This window comes from Strigops habroptila, chromosome 4 (assembly GCF_004027225.2).
Source record: "Strigops habroptila isolate Jane chromosome 4, bStrHab1.2.pri, whole genome shotgun sequence".
Taxonomy (NCBI): domain Eukaryota; kingdom Metazoa; phylum Chordata; class Aves; order Psittaciformes; family Psittacidae; genus Strigops; species Strigops habroptila.
Window position 1 is genome coordinate 34490765 of NC_046358.1, and position 21136 is coordinate 34511900.

The window sequence follows — 21136 nt, forward strand, 5'->3', positions numbered from 1 at the left end:
CTGCTATGTAATTCCAGGATAAGTTTTGTTGTTATCAGGGGCAGTGAGTCAGGGTGAGTGGCACCTACTTTGAGTAATCAAAGCAATAAAAGCATGAGGTAGAGGCCAAAGAGGAAGTCAACTACCCCAACATCTCTGAGAAGAAATAGTGATCGAACCATGCTACCTCCTTTCCCCCATGGCAGACACAGTATTCTGACACTACACGTGGCATATTCCTACAAGTACTCACATAACCCTCCCGACGTGAATACTTGTAGGAATATGCCATGTGCAATGTCAGAATACTTGCAGGAAAGTTATTCCATGCTTTCAAACATGGTGGTGTTTGAAAGCATGAAAATAAATATGCAAGTGTTTGCAACAATGGCCACACGCACAAAAGAATGTGTGCAGATAGCAAGACCTGAGGGTGAATGCATTTTATGCCTAACACATAAGATGATGTGTATCACTGCAAATCAGAGCACCTCATCAAGTGGGTTGCCCAAGTTGGGAAAACAAGAACTGTTAGGCATGGAATAGAATTCTTCAGCTTGGAAAAGACATCGTATACAATAGAGGTAAAATCCCAAATAATACAAAGCATGTGAACAAGGAATATTTTTTCCCCCTATTTATCAGAACATGATGAGAAGGAGTCACTAAATGAAATTCTCAAGTAACAGGTGTAAAAAATAAGTGAAAAGCACACTCCATATTTGAATGATTAAACAATGGGGCTTGTTATCACAGAATACTGTGGAGTTAAAAAACATAAGTGGATTAAGAAAAAGACTGGACATGTCCATAGAAAATATGTCCAGCAACAACACCATGATCTTGATGCAGTATCAGGTCAGAAAATCCTTAAAACAGTGACTACCAGAAACCACAAAGGTGTATCAGGACAAAATCAATGCTAATGCAGTTTCTTAAACTTCTTCCAAAGCTCCTACTTTCATAAAGAGATGCTTCTGAGCTAGATGAATTCTTGCTCTGACCCCAGTGATCACTACTGCCATATTGTTGCAAATGGCAACATGTTTCAGTGCAAGGGAATCCGATTTGAGGACAGTGCCTGTGCAAAGGACATGCAAGCTTAAAAACGATGGTAGCACCTGTGATGAAGAACATCTGAAGTCTGTACAAAGCGGTTTCAAACACCTGTGTGAGTGGAACTGAAGATACAGCATGGGTGGATTCTTAATTTGACCTAGTACCTTCTACGAATAGGAAGCTTCAGATGGGCTCAAACACAATTCACACATTTTCATGCCCAAAAAGCAGAGTTCAGCTTCAAGAAAGCAATACAGGTACTGCTTAAATGACCTACGATGTGGAGTTAGGGAGACAGTAAAACAGCAGCTGTGAGATGAAGAAGGGAAAGAAGCATTAAAAGATGCGGTCTGAAAGATTAAAGAGCTGGACAAAAAAAGTGTTTGCATGCTTATGCCTTCAAGGATCTCTATATCTTTATGAAGGCTTTATTCAGGCAAACAAGAACTAGTTTTTCCTTGGGGCCTCAGATAACTAGGTCATTTCTACTGGGTTGTGCCCATTCAGCTTCATGCAATCTGTAGTCAGCAGTAAAATTGTGACAGCAAACTGCCCAGAACTTCATCTCTTAGCCTTCTCCCCTTGAACATCTGAATATCTCTTCCACAAAGGGGATAAGCATGGCATGAACAGGAAAAACACTATTTAAACTCTGACACCTCCCAGGTACCAGTAACAGTCACCGTAATATCAAGGACCCATATTTAGTTCTTTCTCCTGCATATATTCTTCCACTAAAACACCTAAAAAACAGGAACATATCACTTAATCCTTGACCTACTTGTATTTTCCCAACAATTTGTCTTCCAGAACCTAGACCAGTGGCAAAGAGCAGAAGGTGCAAAGAAAGGGGCAGGTATTGTGCAGAGGTGACAGAGGCATCCATTCTGGTCTGTGCTGCACACTGCTCCCCAGGAAAGGCACTTAACCTCTGTAATAAGGCTCTTAACCTCCGTAATGTTCAGCCCAAGATCTGTAAGCATGTTGTGAAGGTGAGGTGAGGCTGTAGCTATAACCCCAAAGGGAAAAATGAAGTTCTGAAAGAAGTTATTTCTCCTCTACATGACACAGTGGGTCAGTGACCTAGCTGAGTACAGACAGCAACAGTCCCAGCTGTTGCCAGGGCCCGGCTCTAAATACTTGACTTTGCTGCTTACAATGCAGTGGTCTTATTTTGTGACAGGAGACATAATATTTGCAGGGCAGTTGGGCTAACATCTGAGAAACTCCTTTCAGTTATGAAATAAGGCAGATGAGATCTTCAGTTGGCTCTTGAAAAGCGCATAGCACACCAGGCCCTATTGCCAGAGTACCCCTTCTTCACAAGCAGAGACCATGCAATCAGGAAAGGCTCATACTATGCACTTCTGTTTACTTTGAACAAGACCAGCTTCTTTGCACGTTGCAGGAACTGCACCCAGCAGAGCACTGTGGTTCTCACTGCTGCCAGCCTCAGCCTATTTACAGCTACCTTCTCTTACTAGGGAATTAGTTCTAACCAGTCTGTTCCACAATATAAAATACTCAGTTAATCAATGGTCTCTTTACAGCCATTTTGCTGCCTATAGATAAATAGTTACCACTAGCTCATAAAATCCCTAATTTGTCTTGCATACAGTGGATGCTTAAAGTAACCATTTTGACAGGGGCCCAGGGCTCTGTCCTCACAATTGAGATAGCTGGATGGGTAAATAGGAAGAAAGTCTCTGCACAGCTGCGCAGAGGGGAAGTACAAAACCAGACCCTTGTGGCAGTTCATGCTGCTGCCCAGTCACACAGCAGTGACAGTATCCTCCCCAGGAGGAGTGCAGAGGGATTAGACTGCCTCGGAGTAAGCAGTTACAAAGCCCAGTAATGAGATGTGGGTAGTTGTCAGGCTGAAAACATATAGATGAGTGTGAGAAGACATGGAAAAGAGCATTCACTTGGGACTAAATCCATGTGAGAAAGCACACAGCAGTCCTGAGAACAAGAACACATGTGTATAAGTGAGGGGGAGAATAAAAAATGCACATCCAAGCATATAAATTATGAGAATAAGACAGCAGTGGGGCAGAAGAGCCCATTCGGAAGCAGAAGGATGGACTACCCCAGGGTGCCCACAGTAACAGCAGCATAGTCCTGTCCACCTCTGCTTGGGCCCCTACTAGTGATGCCGTCATCCCCTGCAGACTGTGCAGGCCTCGGAGATGGCCCTGATGTTCTTTGAGGCAATGCTTGTTTGTGGCAGAATATCATGTGTGCTAATGGTAGAGCATAGCAAGGCCATGCTTTCGAATTCAACCATCCTTCTCTGCCACAGATACCAACAGCCTCAGGATTTGTTGGAGACTTGTGACTCCGAGCCCTTGGTGCATGTCCTGTCAGATCCTGCCAATAGGAGAGGAGACAAAGGGTCCTGGACACCTCAGACGGGGGCAGAGAAGGTACGTTCTCAGTCTCATGGGTCACTGAAAAGATTCAATGTTACACTTGAGAGATCTTTTCTCTCCAAGGCATGCCAGGCAACATTTGCCATTTGGCCACTTCCATCCCCATTGTTGCCAGCTGAAAATCTGATTATCCAAGTGTAGAAAAGAAGCAAATTGAATGGAAAACTCATTCCAGATCCAGGTCAGGTTCAGCAAAAGTTATGCAGAAAGCTGAGATGGAAAATAGCCTCAACTCTTCCATCATCTCACTCCAGCCAGGGCAATGCCAGCTGCTTCCCTGGGCTCTCACTGCCATTTCACATAATGATAAGCCATGTGGGGCTCCCTGAGCGTGAGGTAAAAATTAGTTTCTTAACTTCAGTGGCAACAGGATGTGGACTACAGTGTAAAGTCATCTAGTGCAATATACCCTTGCAGCTGATGTTGAGGGCCTCGAATCATTTTGGCAATGAGAGAGAAACCTGGGGAGGAAGGTTTGGAGTTCTCTGTGGTAAAACACTTCCCGGTGGAAAATCGCCCTAGATAAACAAGCACACAAAACACATATTCTTTACTTTTTCCCTTTTAAATTAATCATTTTTGCCCTGTCATATATTAAACTTTTGATACCTACATAAGATCACACATCCACATTTGGCCAGAAAGATACCCATTGGGTTTTAAAACCTAAAATAAAACAACAACAATAAACCCCTTTGTTAGTGGAAAGGAAACTCAACAGGTTGTCAGTGGACTAGCAAATGGAGCAGACTGCAGTTGGAGAAGGAAAATGACTGAACTATATTTGTACGCTAGACTACACACAGATATATCAGAAATAAATTGCATATAATGCAGTGTTCAGTGCCAGGTAATTAGCAACACAATCGACCATTTTCAATGTAATTTTCATGCAGAAAACATCCCTTTAACTGACCAACACAGTGTAATCTTTGAAGAAGGAAGTTTGTGACCTTTGATACTATGAAGCCCTCCTTTTTGCAAAGACTTTGCAATCCAAACCCTGTGATGTCCAGTATGAAGATTTGTTCTGTGTGCTCTCAGGAAGTGGGATGAGATTTTTTGCCCACCACCACACCTTAAAGAGCAGACTTTCAGCTCAGCAAAAGCAACACTTACCTGGAATATGATTGACATCTGTCGAGGTGTTTTCATGGCAAGCAGAAAGGAGAAATAGAAAAGAGAGAGAGAGAGAGAAGAGAAAAAAGCCATTAGAAATGCACACAGCAACTCGGCATCCTTGCATGGAAATCAATTTCATGCAAAACCAGAAGCAATTAGGTCTGTTTGAAGGCCACCCATGCAAGGGAGGAGGCACTGGCTCCCTCTCCACTGTGCATGTCAAAGTGAATCCACCATCATATCTGTCCGGAGAGAGAGTTCCTGGAATCAGATAGAACCAAGCCACGTCAGTTCCTGTAAGAATATTGGTTAAAATATTCTACTGTTTTTCACACACAAATGCAAAAGAAAGAAGAAAAAACAACCTGCCTGCAGGAGGTTTCTATTGCACATAAATTCAAGCAAGTTTTCAGAAAAAAAGAAAAGAACCTGCTCCCCTTTTACTAGGGGCCACGTGAATTTATGACCAGGTGCAAGACACTCAACATAGTCCCAAAGTCCAGAAGAGAGCCCATTTCTTTTCATTCCTCCTACCCATCACTCCCAAAACAACATCCTTCATTGCAGACAGCAGTACCAATGGAGGGATAAGCAGTACCAGAGGCTTGCACATCCCACATATTGTCTTTTCACAAGATGCTGAATTCAGACCAAATGTCATTTAGCATATTTTTGCTTTGTGACATAAGACTGCTTTTCAGAACCAGTCACATTAAATCCCAGAATAAATTAGTCCTTTAAAAAAGAGAGCAGCAAGGCTATGAAAGTGATAGTATTGTTCACAGAAAAGGCGTATCTTTGAATGCAGTGTCTGTTTTGGGCAGAGCCCACCAATCCCAGAGAATGTGCTTTAAAAAAATGCCTCTCGTAACTTTTTTTAGCATCCCAAGTTTAGTCTTGCTCTGAATAGCTACTCTTATCATAACACCATGAGGGAGGAACTCCGAAATCTCATGGGATGCAAGTAATCAGTATTTTCCTTCCAAAGCAGCCTTCCAAAAATAAAAAATGAACTTGCTTGAGGAAACAGTGGGGCCAGGTCCACAGGCAGCATTCTTCCCTGGAGGCTTGTATATTACCCAGGAGCTGTGCTGCTGCAGGTATCATCCTTCCAGTAAGACTACAAAGCAACACATTAACGATTTGGACTACTACGGGTCCTGGGCCACTTCTGCCACAAGTCTAGGAGCATGTCATGCTGGGTGCTCTGGCTACACACCAAGGTCTAAGAATGTATTTTCCTTACCTGAACGTCCCCTCCAATTTCCATCAGTATTTCCCCCTTCCTGCCCAAACCAGCTGTGCTGCTGTGAAACCAGTGCCACTTCTCTTCCAGAGACACTTGCATTTCAGCGGTGAGTGATTCCTGTGCATGTTGCTTATTGTTTATCACTTTGCAATGACCCCAGAATCATTCGAGGAAAAGTCCCTGTGGTACCTCACACATATATCAAGTCATCCTTCCTGAAGGAGGTAATAACCCAAATAAAACAAAGCACAAAGAGGGGAGGCACTGTTGCCTCAACTCATTTAATTTCCATAGCTTTTACTAAACATGTATGTCAGATTTGATGAGTGTTATTTGTTGCCTTTCCTCTTTTAACACATAATGTAAAAATTGGTGTCCTGGCATGCGAGCCTGGAAGGACACTTGACACCGAAAGTTGGCCTGAAAGTAATTATTTTTAGGTAGGAAAAGGAAACAAGTGTCAGACAGCAATGCGTGCACTGAGGATGGGAGGCAAATGGAGGTGAGAACAGAGGCAGAAGGAGGAAGCACACCTTTAAAGACCACTGCAGAATGTGAGCATGATGACAAAGAATTTACAAGTCCACAGCCAGGACTTCAGTTGAGGTGTCACTTGGGAAAATCAGTGGCAGTCAGACAAGATGATCACACATTTCTGAAGAGGAAGGGAGCACCACAAGGCACTGCAATTCCTGAGGCAGCCAGCACCTGCCCTAAAGCCTATTCTAGACAGGTACAAAGCTCTAGACCCATGTTGTCCTCTCAGCCTCTCTGCATGCCTGACAGAAGAGCGGGCACAGCTGCAGCCTGGGCTACCTCAGGGGCCCAGGGACAGCACACAGCCTCACCAGGGTGTCTGTGCTCCAGGAAATGTGTGGGATGTTTAGGGAATAAAAAGGATCAGCAGATAGAAAGGGCAAAGGAAAAAGCTAACCAAGGGTGAGCAAGGGATAAACACATTAAGCAAATAAGAGAAGAGGCAGTGGGCTGTAACTGATACACTGCTTGAAACAATACTTATTTAACTGTGGGTGAACTAAACAGGTCATGAAGCTGTTACAGAGGGGAACAATGAAGTGTTAACAGCTACACAAACATCTCGAAAATGTAGTTTCTCAATGGCAAACAATCCAAGGCAGACAGCAAGGGAATTTCGTTTAACCTATATTTTTTGTTCTGATGTCCCAAAGAGCAGGCATCCCCAATCCCCACTGGTTTTACTCTTAGCTGCCTTTTTGAGGTATCTTTTTTGGAAAGTCTCCACCCAACACTATTTCTATATACATTAGTTGCACCAGAAAAGTCACTGCTTGCATCTCTGCAAGCACAGCATATAGGTAGATACCACAACACTTTTGTGGTATCTACCTATATGACAGCCCAGGTCATTAGTGTTACTTCCCATACTAAATACAAAGGGAGTTTCCTGTATTGCAGACACACCCCCATGTGGTACCTGCTGGCAAATGCTGATTTTCAAATGGTGAAAGTACTTGGTTTTTATTGTAAAAACACACATGAGAAAGCACTGCTTTCTTTGTGAAGACAAAAATGGCATATAGCCAGTCAACCCTCACAAAAGACCCTGCAATAAATACCACTGTGGCATACAACTGAAACTGCCATTCAAGTCCTCACAGCAAACCCTGTAACACCTCTGCAGTGTGGTGTGCCACTCCACTGTGGTGCACAATTAAAACTGTGGCTGTATATATCATCAAAAGGGATCCTTAATAAGAAACCTCTGCTTCAGTACCTTATGGCTGTCAGCTCCACATTTAGAAGAAATCTAACACCTCAGGAAAGGTAGAACATAGAGATGGAAAAGTGACCAGATTTGAGAAGCTGAGCTGACTCTCCTTCAGACCCCGTCATCTGAGACATCTCAAATTCTCTTAATGTTTTCTGGTTTGTTTTCAAACGGACTGTTTAAAATATGTCCCCAGTCTCTTCCTCTTCCACCAGCACTACCTTCTTCCCCCCACAGGGACTCCTACCTGCCCCAGGGGACTGGGGTGGTGTAGTGTTCCCGATCAAGCAGGGAGCATGCAGAACCCATGGATAACAAAAAGTCCAGTGACCATGGGACTTACTGCCATGCAGACGGAGGTTTCTCCACTCCCTTCAGCTCTGAGCAGTTCAAATACAGAAAGGTCTTCTCTTAACAAAAGACAAGGCAGAATTTGCTTTATCCTATACACGAGAGTCTGTTTATTGCTCCTTTGTAAAGGGCTGAGCTGCAAGCCGGTGCTGTTTGCTTTTGTTCTTAGATGCTAATAGCTGGGTTGAAAGAGGGATCAGCAGGGCTGCTGCCTTCGTCTGGTGCAGCCCCAGCCATCTGGGTGGGGTGGAAAGCGAAGGAGGAGGATGAAGGGGAACAGGAGGAACAAAGCAAACATTATTATAGCTCAGATCATTCCTGTGCCTGTAGAGGAAACATCTGAGGTATTTTTAACTCTAACATTTTTAACAAGAAGTTTAGCAATAAGAGAGGGTGTCATGAGACCGCACTTCTCTCTCCAACTGGAAGACGAGGACAGCAGACTTCCTATGCACACCAGCCCTACCAGTACATGTCACGACCCAAAGAGACCTGCTTTCATTCCCATCCCCATAATGCATTCAACCTTGTCCCCTACTTTGATGGGGTGTGGACACCTGTCTTCTGCCAGCTAAACTGACAGCCACTGACTGAATTCACACATCACAAACCAGCTGTCAGGTAGAAGCATCCTAGGTTAAGCGGAAATAAGCACCTAGAAATGAATGGCACTGTCTTGCACTATGAGTCCCTCAAGCTCTCTGGCATCCCCCTCTAGGGTTCTCTGGTTACCAGCTCTCTGAATGTCAGTGTGTGGGGAGGAGTGGGGAGCAGGAAGAAACTGGGGAGAGGAGGAGGGCAAAACTTATAACACTTCAAGGCACCTGTTTGTCATAGGAGACCCACTCCCAAATAAGAGGAGATCCTCCCTTTAGATAGGAAAATGACCTTTTTCTGAAGCTCATTCAGTTACCAACATCTAAAAAAGCTTTTCTAAAGCAGATTTAGCTCTCATCATGCTGCAAATACAGAAAATGGATATAGGTACATTTTTACTGGCAGAAGCATCACTGGTTGTGAACTCTCAGTCACTTACTCTGACTTACTGATATATGTGAAAACAGTTCAGAGACCATAGATTGATGCATTTATGGCAGCCTGTGAAATAATTCAAAAGATATGTGATGAGCCAGCCTGGACTCCCATGGTGTGGTAGTAAGAGATGCTGGCAACTCAGAACCAGGTGATTTCCTCTTAAGTGAGCTCTGACACAACATTTTAACAATATGATGAAAAGCTGCATTTTTGCTGAGCTTAAAGTCCCTCAAATTGCAATGAGCAAAGTCTTCATTAATTTGATACTTCAACAAACTGTTAATTCCAGATGCTGATTTGGCAAGTGGTCTTACTCCATCCAAACCTGGTCTGTCAAGGTAAAGCTAAACATACGGTCCTACTTCACCTCCTATGCCAAGCTGTTAGGGACCAGTGTTGCTGGTGCAAAGCTGTAGAGACCCATTGCCTTTCTCTTCAGGACACAGTGGTTCAAAGCCACCCAGGAGGGTTACAGCCACATAAAAAGAAATAGCATTTACATTGTATAAACAGCTAACAACAGTTTGCTTGGGTAAAGATCTGTAATTGGGCACTGTAGTGAGATCAATTCCAAGCATTAGCACAAAATCCCTGTAGTGCGCATTTTCACACAGGAGAGACGCACCCTGAAGATTGTTGTATTTATGATTAACTGGGTTAAAATCTTGGCTGCATTAATCATAAAAGACTTGACAGTTTAAGATTGTCATGATCTCATTCCTTGTATTTACTTAACAACTTCTGTCTCACTCTGGTAGTAGGATCCACCCCTGTTATCCTTGCACTGATTCCAACAGAATTGCCACAGAAGGAAATCTGACCAATTCTATTTAACTTTCTAAACATTTAGGATACTGAAACAAATCCAAGACCACTCAAGCCTATGATGTCTGTCACTGAGCTGCACACTGGGATCATGAAGAACTTCACAGTACTAGCAGGTGGAAGCCTTATTGTCTCACTTCAGAAGAATAGGACCCTGTAATTTGCGTTAATGGAGTGTTGAACACTTCTGATTTTATTCAGCAGAGACAAGTGGTGACACATACACAAACAAGTTCATTACAATCAATTACATTTCTCTGTGTCCTTTGTCCTATGGGATCTTTTAGGCTTCAGTCTCTTAGGAATAGCACTCATTTCATATGTTGCATAGAATTGCAGACATTTGTGGTACTGTGCTTTTGCACAGCTAATACTTGGGATCCCAAAGCGCTTATTAGCTGTGAATATAGGAATCATTCATTCAGTACTGAAACACAGCCAGCTCTGAAGTGAAAGAGACAGATGTTTAACAGCTTATAGGAACGCCATACAGCAGTTTAGCTGTCACAAATTAGAACAACAAGAACTACTTAAAGACACAGAATGAAACTTGGCTGATTCTACTAAAAGTGCCATGTGATTTTAAAGCACTCCTGATTTAAATGAGGTGAAGAGATTTGAATTCAAATCTTAACTGAATGATTAACAGTGATCTGAGGCTTCCAATGCTCTTCTCCATGCTGCATGCAGGCGTGCCCTCTCCACAGGGTCAAATGTGAGGTTGACTGACATGTGCCTGAGTACGTCACCCTCTGAAGCATATAAAGTTTGAGTGGATCCTATATCTGCTCAAGAAAACAGATCATTTACCTCAATTCTCCTCTCAGACAACCAAGATGCTCTGGCAGAGTATGTGCTACAGCTGGCTGGGGAGATACCTGCAAGCCACTACGGTTTTGCTACAATTGCCTGGCCATGTAGAAAAGTGCTTTCGTAACAACGTGGTATAGATGGATTAAGTATGCTAGCTGCTTTCAGAAACCAATGCACAGAGTGACTTAGCTCCAGTAAGACTAAAAAGAAAAAAAAATCCCTCTAATTAACTCTGTATCATTACTATTCTTAGATAAAGCTGCTTGCTGATTTCACGGCTTTCAGTGAAAGTACCATCCCCTCCCACACATCCCAAAAAATACGCTCATGTACATTCCTCAGGGCCCTGGCTACACTGCTGGGGAGAAAGTCAATAGTTCTGTAGCCTACTTACCACTAGCAAAAATCCAACTGGATTTTAATTACTCAGTGCCCTACAAACAATCTGTTGATCTTCACTTAAACTGCCTACATACATTGCCTGAGCACTCCAGGATGAAGCTTCTTCCTGTTTCATCCTAGGTGCCTGGGAGCTGGAGGAAATAGAGGATTTGCTCCCTGCTATTTTGCACAGCACCCCGTTATATGTCCATTCAGGCAGTTGTAGTCACAGTCTTGTAGAGCACACAAAGACAGACACATAACTGTGTAACTTCTGCAGAGCAGGTGCAAGCAGAAAAAAACCAGAGAGAGTCATCTGTATTCACTAGAGAGAGAATGAGAAGACACTTATGATGTGGAATGGGAAGTTTTGGTTTAATGTTAGAAAAATTTGGTAGCAACAGGACAGTAAGGTTCTGGAATAGGTTGGCTATTGGGAGTTAGCCACCAGCACTGGAGTCTATTAAGAAAATACAAGTATTCCTCATTAATTTTTCAGATACATCTGATCTTGTCTTGGAAAGACTAGTTGACCCTTGAGACCTTTTCCAATCCCATTTCCTATGATTTTATTATTCTAATTCAAAATGCACTCTCCCCAGACAATCCCGTCAGTAACAGCTGCCAGGCATCACAAAGTAAGAGCTTCGGTAATGGAGCAGGGCAGACGCCAAGGCCAAGCCTCTGACAGCAGCCAAGCGCACATACTCAGGGAAGAGTCAACGGAACCAAGTACCCTTATTAACAGCTTCCAGCAATGACAGACTGGTGGAGGTTGCATCATGATCAAAACATTTAACAGTCCTTGATGGACCTTTCCCTCCTTCACTTTGCCTGGTCTCTTCTGGAACTAGAACTGATGCACTGTGGAACAGTATCTTCATTTGTTCATTTAAAACCTGAAGCTGAATACATCACTTTGGGCATACCCCACCTGTTGCTTTATAAAGTATTATGAATAAACATTCTCTATTCAGCATCACCACAGCACTCTTGATTATAACTGTCTACCTCACTTCCTGCTTAAGCCACTTATTTTCTAAGCTGAAGAATGCTGGTCCGCCAAGACCCTCTGCATAGGGCAGCCATTCTACACCTACAGTGAAAAGACATCTACGTTATCTACAGCAGCACCAGTTTTGAAGTCTGCCCTTGGGTTAGTTGTACCGGGTCATTTGTGTAACTAGTATATTTTAGCACAGGTCTAAAGCCATTAGAAGCCTGTCCCTCCCCTAGGGGCATACAGTACTACACAATCTGGCCAAAAATCCAATGAGAACAAACCTATTATTCTTGTCAGAAACACAGGCTGACAAATTTATGAATAAGAAATGCAGACTGTGTTTGAACAAACCAGCCTAAGAGGACCCTACCTCTCTGGAAATCCTTGCTCCTCACCAGAGCCTGGTGCAGACCCAGACCCCCTCTTCCCTTTCTGTTTAGCAGTATCACACACACAGCCTTATAATGAGCATTTGTCTGCCCTAGAATTCACCTGCAACACTGGGGCCTGGGAAGGAGGAATAGATATCAGAGGACAAACAAAGCATGTCATTCATAGAAAAAAATAAAGACACTCCAATAGTGTGTGCCCAAGCTATGCATGCACAGTACACAGTCTCCTCCACAAACACTATGATTTGTCATTCAATGTTCCATATAAACAGCAAAAGCAGCCATATGGTTCATCATGTTATGTACTAGAAGCGCCAAGGCTTTTTCCACCTAAGTGGCCACTCACATTAAAAAAGGGAACTAAATGACTTCCTAGCCTTTAGCTACAATATTTAGGACCACTATTTATAAACCATTCATATATTAGGAGCAGTAGCAGGGTTACACAGAAAGTTGGGTTTCCATTTTCATAGGTCATCTTTAGCAGTAAAAAGGGGAAGATGGTTTCTCTTTCCCTCCCAGCTCAGATGAAACACGAACCTATGACCTTCTCAAAGCATATATTGCTTATACTTCTGCCTGTTTTTTCACACTTCTGTAACATCACCTAGGCATCTCTGTACCTGATTCCATGCAAACACAGCTGGAAATTCCTATCACTACTTCCCTTCTAGGTGAGAGAGCCTCACACTTAGCAAAGCCTTTCAAAAACTACTTGCAAGAGTTACACTCCCATGGACAGCTGCTTCCTCATGTTCCAATTACAGCTGAAACCAGCTTCCCATTACAAGCCAAATTTTCTCTTGAGTTTAACAAGGACTAAATCAACCAATATGACACTTCAATGGCTGCATCATATCATAGCAAGAGATGTTCTTGTAAGCTGGAAGTGACTTACACAACAAATCTTAGGGATACAGGAGCCAGCTTCTCTCCAACAGCCTTCCTATTTTAATTGACTTAGGCATCAGGAAGGGACAGCAAATGGATGGACGTCCCTAAATGAAATACCTTTCCCACCAGGAATGCCTTCCTGGATTCACCAACATAGCTGCTACTTCTCAGATCTCTCAGATCCAGCAAAGGCAATAATGCTAGACAGTTATCAAGGCATAAAGACAACAGGGAGTTCGATGATGATGACGTACAACAATAGACTTTCCCAATAGGACCACAAAAATTAACCTATTTTTGATCAATCTTGTGGCTTACACTAAACTGAACTAGCCATGTGACCCAAGAGACTAAAACTAGTTTCATTCTAGGCACTCTGATATCTGCTCAAAGTACTGAACTCGGGCCCGTGGTGTTTCACCTTTGTCTACATCACCTGCAAGACTGACAGAGACCGGAAAACAGGGCACTACCCACCATATGCCACAGGAAAAAGAGCACCTCTCCTCCTGTTGAGTAAGGACCTGCATGCATGCTGCATATTTTCAGCTGTCTTGTTCTCAGAACATCACTGTGACAGCTACCAAAGGCATTTACTACCCCCAAATCCATTGCAAATCGTGCTGCCTCCATTCCTCTCTTATCATCCAAAAAATGATGGACAGGAATGAACTTCGGGCATATCCCCTGTGACATACACAGCACTAAGGATATTCAATAAATAGTAACACAAAGAACAGAAAAAGGAGTTAACACAAGGAGATTTGGAAAAAAAGTGATAAGTAAGCAGAGAAAGGGCTCGTTAAGCCTATGAAGTGGCCCAAGCTATAATCTATTTGCTGTACCCAGTCTTGGAATTAATAAAACAAATCCCTTGATAAGTCTGACAGAGTTATTAGAAGATGTTAATATTCCCCTCAGAGCAATCTGAAGCAGCAGAGCTGGATCCACAGAAGGCTGTGACTAGCCTAGTCAGGCAAGGGTGGAGGGAGAAGAAGAAAGACGCTTCTTCGAACCCACCTGACTCTCATTGACAGCATTGCTTCCTCCTACCCAGCCTGCTCTGGAAGGGTTGGAGGCTGCAGAACAAGGGGGAAACCAGCAAGGAGGAAAATTCCCCATCCTCACTTCTGCTGCCAACCTAATCTTACATGAGGCAAAGAGAGATGCTATGCTGGCTGAGCTCTGTGCTATCTGAGCCATTCTCTGCTCACAGCAGGGCTTGGTGCCAGGCCACAGCAGGGATGACATCCTGTACCACTGTCCTCAGAGGCCAGCACCTGAGCTCTGAAGAAGCAGCAGCTTGTGCAGCCTTGGAGGAGAAGGAACACTCCTTTGCGTGGTTACTCCTGGCACTTAGTATGCCAACGATCCTTGTACTGCATCGCAGCAGCCCAGGACAGAAATGGCATAGTACACCCATCTGCAAGGCACACAGATGTCCCACAGAAATCAAGAGGTGGCATTTTCCACATTAAAAGGGACCTCTGGCACACTCCACCCAGTAATCCAGATATTGTATCTTCAGTATCATGGTACCTCTTTGTTGGAAGATCTAAGTAGAATTAGCATTTCACCACTGAATCCAGCGTACACAATATTGCACACCTAAGTTTCCTGAGATTATACATTTCCTCTTGAAAAAAAGGGGGGAGGGAAATATAACTCCCACTTTCTTTCTCAACACTGATTATAGGCAATACAGAATCAAATCTAGGTTTATTACAGGATTCAGATTGGACTAACTTGTAACTCAGTTCTGTATGGGGAGCCTTGCAGAAGACGCTGTATTCAAGGAGTTAGTTATCTTGACCAGGCCATGTCTACTCTGTTGGGCCTTTTACGTGGGGCTTGAGAAGCCCCAAGCAGGAGTAGCCACTGCATGGAACCTGCTGGAGTGCCCTGTGCCAGCCTCTGCTGGATAGTGGTGGGTGTTTTGACAGAAATAACATCCCAAACCATCAGGAGAAGATACATGATTCTGTTTGCTACACACAGTAAAAGGTACTACAGCATCAGAGGAAGGAGGAATGTCCATCTGGTGCTGCACAAAAGCAGGGTTCCCAGCCTCTAAAACGATATAAAATTTACATGCTATCTATATTCCTCCTTTTATTTTATTTTATTAAAATGTCTTTTTTACTACACCATTTGTTGTTGAGCCTTTTTATTTAGGTCCAGAAAAATCCCTGCACACTATCTCTCACTCTCTCTTTCACCCACCCGTTCCCCGGCTGCCACAGTGCTGGTTAGCCACGTGGTGCTATCAGATGCTGAGATTTGTGCTTCAGTAGGTCACCCTGGCCAAGGAACCATTCGCAGTCTCCTGTACTAAACATTCATCTCCCTGAATTGCCTACTGATTTGAAAATAAAGACCGTCATCTTGAAATTTACTTCGTATCTATAATGCGCTTAGCATGCCGCTGGGTTTGGTATAAGTATCAACTAACTATTGATTTATTCACTCCAATTCCAATTAGATGGAGTTCCAGTGTGCCTGTAAAGTGAGAACTCTATTTATTACACATAAAAATATACAGTGCATGCTTCTCCAGCTTACAATAATCACCCTAAATACAGCATGAGTAATCAGAAGAAATGGATCTTCTTTTGCCCTGCCTCCTACACTTACATATCATTTTTAGAGTATGTGTTTAGTAGGGGTTTTATTCCATGTTATTGCTGTATTTGCTGCTGTAATATATATATTTAAATTAAACAGAAGTCATCAAGAGGTTCTATTGGAAGCATTTGCCTTGTTTATTGTTGAAAGGCACTGCTTGGAAAAGAGTAACTGCTGACTTAAGTAAATGTGAAACATAATGACGGGAAACAGCTGCATTCTGCATCTTTCAAAATGCTAAATTTTCTTCTGTGAATGTCTAAATGTAGACCTCCAGCCTGCAGTGGGATCCATGCAGATGCAGACCCAAGTGCATAATCACAGGGCAGGGCAGGGCAGGACATTGTACCCACTGAATTCAGCAGATGTTTCTCTACATTGAATGGACTAGGATCAGGCCCCTAAAATTACCAGCACTTGCATGCAGAAGAATTTTGGGTTTGCTTTTTCTATACACAGTCCAAAAACCTTTTGATTAATATGTTAACATAATACATGTAAGCTCATACCCAGAACAACAGAAAGCAGCCAGAGAAGGTGCTGGGAAAAGAGCTATGCATCCTCTGGTATTGAAAAAAAATGTTGTAAAATTTCCACTGCTTCTTACATCTGTGAAAAGGACTGTGTGCAATAAATAGCTTCCATGCTCAGTGTCTCACATCTATATACAAAAGACACTCCTGAGCAGCATGAAGTTCTTCACCTCCAAGCCACCAGTTCAAATCTACTGTATGTCAATAGAGATTCAAAGTTACTCCCAGCTAGCAGTCTTTCCACTACCTCGGTGAAAGCAGATGAGTGGAGCCCTCAATTCATATCCGGGCTGATTTCTGAACATAGAAAAGCCACCATCATAATAATTGGCTTCCAACAGTACACAAATGTGTTGAGCACTGTATAAACTAAGAAAGCACAACCCCCCCACCAAGACTGCCAAACACTAGCACTAATTGATCCCTCACCTGGGTCTTATGCACAGAAAGAACACAAATTAGTCTCTTATTTCTAAACAACATCTCTTTGCAGAAAATTTCAACCAGATGCTTGTTGCATGAGTAAAAGCTAATACCTCTCCTCCAGGAACTGTTCTGCCTCACCAACCAGGATCCAGCTCTAAGTGTTCAAGCACCAAAAGCACGGAAATGGAAGGTGCTATGACAAGCAGCGTATGTCAGGCTGCCCCAGGGTGTTTGTACCTCCATGTCTGTGATCAGGTCATGGAAAGCTGTATGTCTCTCTTATTCCCCAAACAATTTAGGGCCTATAACTGCAGCACTAACCAGGGAAAGCTTATTCTGATTACATCTTACAGAGCCTCATTCACTGCTGGGGGAGTAATCAGTCCCATACTCAGAGAGCGAATAAAGACTTCCTTCACCAGAGTGGCATAGCCCTGAACCAAAACAATAACCATTAGGTAGCAGAGACACAATTCGTCTTTGGGTTTCCATGATGGTCATAAGCGCTACTGCTGAGGTATTTGGAAGAGGAACTGTATCTTCTTTTCTATGGCCTCTAATCACTAAAAGGCTAATATCTGTTTTCTCTTCTTCAAGAATATGTCATTGTGGATCTCACTGGAAATTACTGGAAAGCAGTAGCCTTCCAGGACAGTAGGAGAAAAGTATTTCAGCTATATGAAGGAGTGACTGAAGGATGGTATTCCTGAACTGGCATGTGACCTAGATCTTTTTCAAAGACATAATGTTTAACTACATAGAAAACTGATTATTCTGTATTGCCACCTTGCAACATGTTGCAGACACAGGCACTAACATCTGCTTCTGAATTCAGAGAACCAGAGAATCACAAAATAGTTGATATTTGAAGGGACCTGTTGAGACATCTATTCTGACCCCACCTCACTGCTCCCCACCTCCCCGACTCCCTCAGGGTCAAGCTAGACCAGGTTGCTCGGGACTTTCACTAACCAGGTTTTTACTGTCTTCAAGGATGGAAGACTATGCAACAGTTGGTAAAGTGTGCCTGGATATACAAACCAGCTCACTCTTTTTGAAAGATCTGGATATAACATTTAAGTGGTTCAGAAGAGTGTATCTTTGATGGGCAGGATATAGCCATTAATACACACGGAGGTGGTCCAAGAGATGTACTTCTTTCCCCTCCATAGAGGAATGCAAGTTTGAGAAGAACAGCAGCACAGGTAATGATTCGCAGAGAACCTCATGGCCACGGTAGGAATAAAGTTGGAGTTTCAGTTATGGAGTTACAGAGTTTCAGTACTATTTTTTGCAATTGAATGCTGCATGATACAGCTGAAGGAGCTGAACATGAGTCTTTGTATTAAGGGACACCTACAAGAAGAAACATTCAAACATAGTACAGGGTAATACTGCTTCAAAGCAAACTTTAGAAAGCAGGCATTGAGACTTCAGCTAGAAGTTGAGTCTCTAATGAAAAAATGCCAGTATAATGTAGATCCTGAAGGACTACTAATACTGGTAACACAGAATTAAAAACAGAATACATGATTGGATCTAACTGCATACGTATGTGGTATGCTAAAATCATTGCAAGGTGAACTCCAAGAACTGAGTATTAATCCAGAATGTTGCAAGAACAGCATGTAGCTAAAAACCAGCTTTTTTAGCAGGGGCTTCCACAGGTTAAGGTAGCTTTAAGCAGCTCCTATTTAAAACTCGTACTGTGAGAAGTAACTCCTCCTGTATGAGAACTTGTTGGCTTGTATGAAAATCTCCTGAATCTGTAAGAAGCAAACTGGTATTCAGATGCTCACCTCCCATCTATCATGCACAGCAGTCAATGAACAAGGAACATTTACCTGCAGGTCATTCCAATATACATCCACATAAGACAGAAGAAGGGTAGGGGACAGCTGCACATCTAGACAGGTATGACAACCCAAACACTGTCATTTGGTAAAGGGTGATCAGGAAAATCATAGTCTTGTACTATGATTTACCTAATCCTGAATATTAGGCAGCATACATGGGGAAGTTACAGAAAACTACACAGTTGCAAAATTAAGCCAATAGAAACCTAGCACAGGCAGTATATGGAGAAGCAGATGGAGCACATAGTATCTTCCCTTGTAAACAAGTCTGTCATTAAATATCTGTATTAGCAGAATGTACAGAAGAACATTTATAAGGACTTTTGCAGCAGCCACCAGCTGCTGGATACCAAAAGTCTGGCAAGAAAGCTTGCCAGGTTGGAGGCGTAGAGCTACAGGGTTAATAACACTATATCCAGATCCTGATGATTTCCCAGTGAGAGAACAATTGAGTACATCTCCCTGGCTGTTTATATAATGTAACATTATATGCACATATTGCTCATCAGCTGTGCCACAACAGAACTCTGTAAAACAAGCAGAAACACTCTGCAGGACTAGCCTGACAACTTTCGATTCCAGGGCATTACTGTAGCTTCATCCCCTTCCAAGAGCACATTACTCACCACTGCAGATAGCTCAAGTGGACATCTGTACCTTACAGTGATCTTATCCTGGAATGGTCATGAGCATTGTCACTGTGAGAAGGACAATAAGGAACATTCGTTTTCTCCAGGATTATCCATTAAAAGTTGAGGTGGAAATATATGATCCCCTTGCTTTTATGGTGCCTAGGATATATTGAACTCAGCCACACTCTAGAAGGTCAGAGGTGAAGCCTAGCAAATAGTATCAGTTCTGCACACCAGTATTTGGGAGGCACGGTTTCCTTCTTACCAGTGTATTACAATTTAATCCCCACTAAATAACTAGAGAGAAGTGAAGGAGAAATTGTTGGGGGGGAAGTAGAACACTCCCTATCTACTGGGGGAAGTAGAACACTCTCTATTCCAAATGATAAATGTGTGATGAACCCACCACAATAACACAAAGAATAAGGAAAAAAAACAGGCTTTGTGTAGGAACACTGAGGTCAACAGCACGAATCCAAGGTACGTCCTATAGACTGGGTGATGATATGCAAGAACTGTGAGCCATTCTTGAACTTGGAGATGTCAGTGGATAAAGGTCCACTTTGCTATCTTAAACTTTAGATAGAAGACAATTTGTATGCCTCTGCTAGGCTCCTTCAGATCTAGAACAGGGAAACGCCCTCCCTTATTATTTGGTGTAATGTAGCATGAGCAAAAGCTGCTTCTTCACTCCTACATAGTCTCTTGTATGACTCCCAAAGAAAGCAACATTCACTTCTGATGGGGGCAAGCTTTCTTATGAGTGACACTCTGGAAAAGCATAGCAAAAAAGATACAAAAGATTAAACTGGTTAGATAGCTACAGCCATACCACGATTTACAAAAGGGGATGAGGCTGTCTCCAAAGATGATTCTTGACATGATATTCAAGTTGCTAAGAAAGTAAAAACTATCAATCTGAGCATTGTATTCACTGCAGTTCAATGACAAAATGCAAAACCCCACAAAGCACAAGTTGGGCCTTCTGGTATTTCAGAACATGCAATCCTGTCCTGCATTACAGCTATAAAGTCTCAAGTGAAAACATTCATGGTTGGCCTGAACCTCTTTGTCTGTTTTGAATGTGTAATATTCCCTGGTAGCACCTGGCCACCATGGCAGACAGCCATAGTGTTTGGGATGTCCATTGCCATCTACAAGACCACCTTGCAATCCCCTCTTTAATAATGTCTAAACATGTCTCTCAAAAATGTGGTAAATGCCATGCTGCCAGCTTTCAGTAGTTCTTCAGAGTCACATCTGGGTTGGACTGTTCCTTATAATTTTATGCCCTACAGGATCTCCTTCAGGAAATGCGTGACAGTCAAAGATATCATATGTTGTCAGAAGTAATGGCTTTAGACATATTCAGTCACACAGGAGGAACTGAAATCCCTTCTCCGCTCATTTTGCACTGAGTATTATTCAACTGATGCTGGCAAAGATCTCTGTCATGGTCAAAGAGGCCTGTTTATTACTATAATAATTCTGTTTGGACCATCTGACATCCTGTAAGCTATATTTGATATCTTCATCTCCAGAGTCTCTGAAACTTAAGAACAACTTCCAAGCACTTAACAGCACCTTAATATGCCCTGGTTTGCATGATACTACTTCACCAGATGACAAGGATATAACAGGTCCTTTGGTAGTGAGCACTAGTACTACTTTACTTTGTCACTAGATCTTACTCTTCACAGTCTTTCTCCATACCAATAGGGAAGTAATTTTCCATTGTCTCAAATGCAGTGCAGCCCACCTTCATATCAACTCCAGATC

General features: G+C 42.7%; 1 protein-coding gene across 37 annotated transcripts in view; it reads right to left on the bottom strand.

The window, feature by feature from the left end:
* NRXN3 (neurexin 3) overlaps positions 1-21136 on the bottom strand; it is a 997539-nt gene that overhangs the window by 908717 nt on the left and 67686 nt on the right. For all 37 annotated transcript variants that reach the window (XR_003991147.1, XR_003991145.1, XR_003991143.1 and 34 more), the window contains exon 3: positions 4590-4607. Coding sequence is in view for 30 of the 37 variants with exons in the window: in XM_030484277.1 (XP_030340137.1) it covers positions 4590-4607 (18 nt within the window). In the remaining 7 variants the exon portion in view is untranslated. The remainder of the gene's footprint in view (positions 1-4589; positions 4608-21136) is intronic.